Source organism: Lampris incognitus, chromosome 8, assembly GCF_029633865.1.
Source record: "Lampris incognitus isolate fLamInc1 chromosome 8, fLamInc1.hap2, whole genome shotgun sequence".
Taxonomy (NCBI): domain Eukaryota; kingdom Metazoa; phylum Chordata; class Actinopteri; order Lampriformes; family Lampridae; genus Lampris; species Lampris incognitus.
The window spans coordinates 32,707,760-32,713,546 of record NC_079218.1 but is presented as its reverse complement, the minus strand read 5'-3'; the positions used below and the strand labels follow the sequence as shown (position 1 = coordinate 32,713,546).

The following is a 5,787-nucleotide window of genomic DNA, read 5'->3' as shown; positions in this document are numbered from 1 at the left end:
TGGCTGGTGGGTTGTCAGGTAGGTAGCGAACACTGTACGAAGGCAAGGCAAATGCCCTTACTTGCACTCAGAAGTTCTGGCTGCACAGCATTATATCATAATAAGGTTTGTAGGCATGTGTCTGTTTTGTGACAAACCCTTTTGCTGAACATGCTTTTGACTTGACTCCACTGTTAGGTTACTCTTTATTGATCCGTTTGTTGCAATGGATATTTGTATTTTTTTTCAAGTTGCCCAGAGTCATTCACACACCATTTATATTTATGCATGAAATAGAGTCCCCAGTTCAACCAACATGCTTGTTTTTGGAACTGTGGGTGGAAAACCATGTAGACAAGAGGAGAATTGTCTATGTCTCATCAATTTCATTCAAACCACTCTGCAGTGCCATGAATGTGAATGTATATATTTTTTTCAAACTGTGTCGCCTAGCTTTAAATCAATCCCCTAACCGTGACAGTGTTAGTACTAAAATCTACTTACAAAGGTAGACAAGGACTTAAACTTGACCCTTGCAGGGGAACAGTCATGCTCAGGTAGTACTTACAGTAGTTGTGGTAGTATTAGCATTAACATCTCTCTGTACTTAATTATAGAATTGCACAATTTATCTCAGCTGTTTACTCAGCATTCCCATGTTAGCAGTATGCTAACTATTGTTGAAGACAGTGCCATCAACTTAAAATTTATAGTATATTAAGAGATGTATATTCCTTTGCTAATTTTAAACAGGAAAGGGGAGGAGACTGGCCATTTCCCCTCTATGTTTCTCCAGAAAGCCAACAAGAAGGAGCTCTCTGAGTTCGAGAAGCTCGGCTTCCAGAAAAAGACCCCACCACCTCGGCGGTAAGTAAAAGGATGGAGAATTACATTTTATTGCATGAATCACTAGTTATAACAATGTAGTGCTTTATCAGTCCCTGCCAGGAAATTCTCTTTTTGCATGGCCACGTTCACAGAGAGGGAGGAGCAATAAAACTAAGTTCACACCAGATTACTACTACTACTACTACCAGGGGGGAGTGTGGGTCTCAGCACAAAGGGGGCGGAGCGGACACGACGCAATTAGCTTCTTCTTACTTTCTTGCTTCTTGCGTTTGAATGACCCTGATTCATATTTTTTCTTCTCCATTTTGAAGTTCCCTCAAATACATTCATAAAACTGTCCAGTTCTGTCAAGTGTAAAAATGCTTACTCACTCCCGCTTCTGGCAGTGTGACACAGTTATACCTCACAACCAATCACAGCTGGATCACAGCTCCGATGCCTTCATGAATAGTCGTAAAAAAGGCTATAGCCTTTATAGGGGCCGTCAATATCTATGTATAGGGGCCCTGTACTGCACTGTATTTTTTATCATTAGCTGACTTTACGAGTGTGTCACTGAATGCGTCGGAGTCCCGAGACCCGGTGCGTTCACGGACGCTCATAAATTCGGCAACAGAGCTCCAAACGGGGCCCCCCGACCCTGTGGACCCTGGGGCGACAGCCCCCATGCCCCCGCTCTGGCTCTGCCACAGACTACTACTAAATAATAATAATAATAATAAATCAATCTTATATAGCGCTTTTCTAATACTCAAAGTCGCTTTACAATAAACAGGGTGAAACAAGACGACAGATAAACACAACACAGACATACAGGGGTGGATGGGAAGGGGGGCTACGAGAGGGAGAAGCGGCAGCCACACACGATGCCAGCAGTACTCTCCGACTTGGACAGATACAAAAGGGAAAGAAAAACAAACATCATAAATCACGTAAATCACAGATGAAGTCTGAAGAGGTGAGTCCCGACCAATGACCTGAATGTGGAATACTACTACTACTACTACTACTTGGCTGCTCCCGTTAGGGGTCGCCACAGCGGATCATCCATTTCTTCCTGTCTTCTCTATCGTCCTCTCTCACACCAGCCACCTGCATGTCCTCCCTCACCACATCCATAAACCTCCTCTTTGGCCCTTCCTCTTTTCCTCTTCCCTGGCAGCTCAGCATCCTTCTCCCAATATACCAAGTAGCTCTCCTCTACACATGTCCAAGCCATCTCAATCTTGCCTCTCTTGCTTTGTCTCCCAACCGTCCAACTTGAGCGGTCCCTCTAATATAATCGTTCCTAATCCTGTCCTTCTTCGTTACTCGCAGTGAAAATCTTAGCATCTTCAACTCTCCCACCTCCAGCTCCGCCTCCTGTCTTTTTGTCAGTGCCACTGTCTCTAAACCATATAACATAGCTGGTCTCACAACCATCTTGTAAACCTTCCCTTTAACTCTTGCTAGTAACCTTCTGTCGCAAACCACTCCTGATACTCTTCTCCACCCACTCCACCCTGCCTGCACTCTCTTCTTCACCTCTCTTCTGCACTCCCCATTACTTTGGACGAGATTACATGTAATAAATTTGAGAGCGTGTTTACCAATGGTTACAAGCATCTCACTAGCCCATTTGTCAGTCTCTTGGTTTGAAAACTTCGTTTTAGGGCTCCTATGTAGAAGAGAACTAACGTTTCTCCTATCTTTCATGTGGTTTTGAGCTTGCTTGGCATTTGTTGTTTTGTGTTGTTCACAGAGGAGCGTATATGTAATGGAGTTTGTGGAGAGATGACATTTCCGCCCATAGCATATGGTCACATGTGCACATATGTGTTAAAATGCTTGCATATGCAGTTTTTTTGGAAACCTATTTCAGGAAATATTAGAAAATAACGCTAACAATATACAAGTCGTAAGTTCTTTTAATTTTTGCAAGAAATTAATTTTCACAACTGTCATAGGAAGGGCTCCTGCCTTGCTTTGTTTGTAAGTAATGAATTTGCGTGATAGTTACAGTATTTCAGATCTTTTCTGAGAAACTGATTCATCTTCTCTTGTACATCATTCTGCACAATTACTTCCTTCAACCACTGTGAATGACAAAACAATTTTGTTGCAGAATTAACAACAAAAATGCTATTTTGTAGATATTAAACATAATTTGATCATGTTATGGTACATAATTCACAAAAACATTGATGGAGACTTTACAGCAGACCCTAAAAGTTGGTGGGGGACTGTGGACATGGCCCCATTTCCACTGAAATCTACTCCTATGGTTAACAGTCTGTAACATAACTGCAGCTGCTTTCACCTCCTCAACATTGATTGATGTCTCCTTTCTGGCCACAGGTCCACCATCAAAAATGCCCAAAGCATCCACAACCGCAATCGCCGGAGGCTCAGCCAGGATGTCTACCGTAGTAACAGCCGTCGCTTCCTCCAGCAGAGAGGAAGTCACCTTAGTAAGCCCAGGACATCTACAAAGACCTCCTCAAGGTCCCCACTACAAGAGAGGAAGAACCAAGGTGAGAAACTACATCAGCATTGGCATGATTCACTGGGAAGGCAGTAATGGGCACATTTTGTCCCTTGTGGACACTGGGGATGTGTGCCTTTGACCTTTTCAAACAACTTTTTCATCATATGAGATTATTTGAAATTATTCTCTAATGAGGTTATTTCTCCCTTACAGGCAATATCCCTGAGCTGTCAGGCTCCAGCTCTGAGGGGGAGCCGAAGAAAGTTGCACCTATTGTGCCCCCTCGGCCAAGCCCGGAGCTCATCATGGAGCGCTGCACGGACAGCACACGCAAAAAAGTCAGCATCCGCAAGTCCAGTTCTGAATCAGCCAACTAAGGACTTTAGGAAGGTTTAGCTACGTGCGTGCAGAAATTACACTTTCTGTATGTAGGCCGATGCACAGCAAAGTAAAGCTAGAATTTAACACTGTAGCCAGTGTGTTTTTATACCTGCTTTTAATACCATAAAACCAATTTTCACTTGTCTTTTCTGTCCATAAGCATGACTGAATTAGCGAGTTTTTCTTTTTTTCAATACCAACTGGCATAGTGAATATTATGGCGGGCAGAGATAAGAGTTGATGGTCTTGGTTTTGTTCACTGTTAATCTAAAACAACACACAACTGCACACAACTGCTTATCATACTAGTATGATTTTAGCCTTTAACCTCGCCATTGCATTTCCTTCCGCATGTGCTACCAGGGTTCAACTTAGCAGTTCAGAGTCCCATAAGGTTACATAGAGTTGTAGGCCTATTCTGTGTGTGTGTGTGTGTGTGTGTGTGTGTGTGTGTGTGTGTTTTCTTAAACAAAGTCTCTCGCAGAAGCAAATATATGCATGAAAGAGTTTTGGGTTAGGTTCATGGAAATATAAAACAGTACAAAAAATAACAAAGGTAACATATCAAAACAGAAAGAATAATAGCACTTTTGTTTCATCAGTATATGAATTGGAGAAACTATTTTCAAGCATTTTTTTTAGTTTTATGTACATTTAATGCTATAAAGGTTATTTATTTGTTGAATAAATGTGATTCTAAAATAAAATAATTTCCTAAAACTGTATTTTTTTTAAGTGTAAAAACTAATGCTCTATATTACTTGTGCAGCTGTGATATCTAATAAATCCTTCAGTAACACCCTGCACTGGACAGCCCACGTACTGAATAGACTAATCCGCCGACCAATTTGTGTGTTCCGTCATCTAGCGACGCCGCCATTACTGTGGTGGCAAGTAGCAGTGTTTGCTACTGCCTGCTAAGTGACAGCAGTGACAGCAGCATGGGTAGTTGGATTGACGATGTTAGACAGTGGTCCCCAGTTACTGATGAAGGTACCTTATGGATGGCGATCTTAACGTTATTCTAATTGTACATATTAGTTACACATCGGTTATATCAATAGCCAGATAGAGAGAGAAAAAGACCACTTAACCATCTGCTGCATTTCAAGTGATGAAGTAACTAACGTTTGTGTAGCTAGCTAATATGGTAATGTGACTGTACTAGATAGCTAGTAAACATTCAAGGGTTGCATTTAATCACATACCAGTTATATTAGTAAAAAATTTTAAAAATGCGAATGTGTTTTTTTGTAGGTATTCACAATTATTTCATTAATCGCCTGGCTTGTGATGAGCAACAAAATGCCCACTACAGGTCTCTAGTAGAGGGTCAAAATTACCTGAGCTCCGGATGGGTTGGCCAAATATTGCACACTCTGCCAGATAATGAACACATAATTCTAAAAGGACCTGTCCGATACTCACAGTCCATTAACAACCATCATAATGTTGAATTAACTCTGCAGAGAGAGGATGGCAAAGTTGTATGTGTGAACTGTGACTGTATGGCCAACAGAGGGAAGTGTTGCAGTCATACAGTAGGACTACTTTACAAAGTCAAACATGCTGTGACCCAAGGCTTCACAGGTACAGCCTGTACTGACAAAGTGTGTGCCTGGAACCAATCCACCTGGAAAAATGTGGTGCCAGACACAGTTGAGAACATTCAAGGGCCAGATCATGGACATAAGAAAACTATGAAAGTTACAGCTACAGCATTTGAGACAGATGCAGATGTTATTCAACACTTTTCATCCCCTGAGATGGCTGACTTAGCCATGATACCTGGAACCATTTTACATCATGTGTTGATTGCACAGCCAAAGAATGCAAATATTAATGAGCTACCCAAAAATCATGCACAATGTGCAGAACACAAATGTAAACTCTGCAATGTAGTTTTTGAAAGATATGTCAAATGTGGGAAAGATGAAAGAGAGAAAACAGAAACAAAAACGAAGGGCCAGAATTGTCAATTTTGGCTAGACCAGAGAAAAATTAGAATAACCAGTAGCAAGGCATCTGAAGTGCCAAACAAAGAAAAGCAGACACAAGCAACTGGGTGGAAAGAAAATTGAACTGCAAATATTTTGGAAACACTGCCACTC

General features: G+C 41.5%; 1 protein-coding gene across 1 annotated transcript in view; it reads left to right on the top strand.

Annotated features, from left to right (window-relative positions):
• Positions 1-4,391, top strand: part of ncf1 (neutrophil cytosolic factor 1) — a 14,376-nt gene extending 9,985 nt beyond the window's left edge. Inside the window, exons 8-11 of the mRNA XM_056284402.1 lie at positions 1-18; positions 733-846; positions 3,166-3,341; positions 3,509-4,391. The exon at positions 1-18 is cut by the window's left edge and continues 100 nt beyond it. Of these exons, the coding sequence (XP_056140377.1) occupies positions 1-18; positions 733-846; positions 3,166-3,341; positions 3,509-3,672 (472 nt within the window). The 3' untranslated portion in view covers positions 3,673-4,391. The remainder of the gene's footprint in view (positions 19-732; positions 847-3,165; positions 3,342-3,508) is intronic.
• Positions 4,392-5,787: the final 1,396 nt, after the last annotated feature.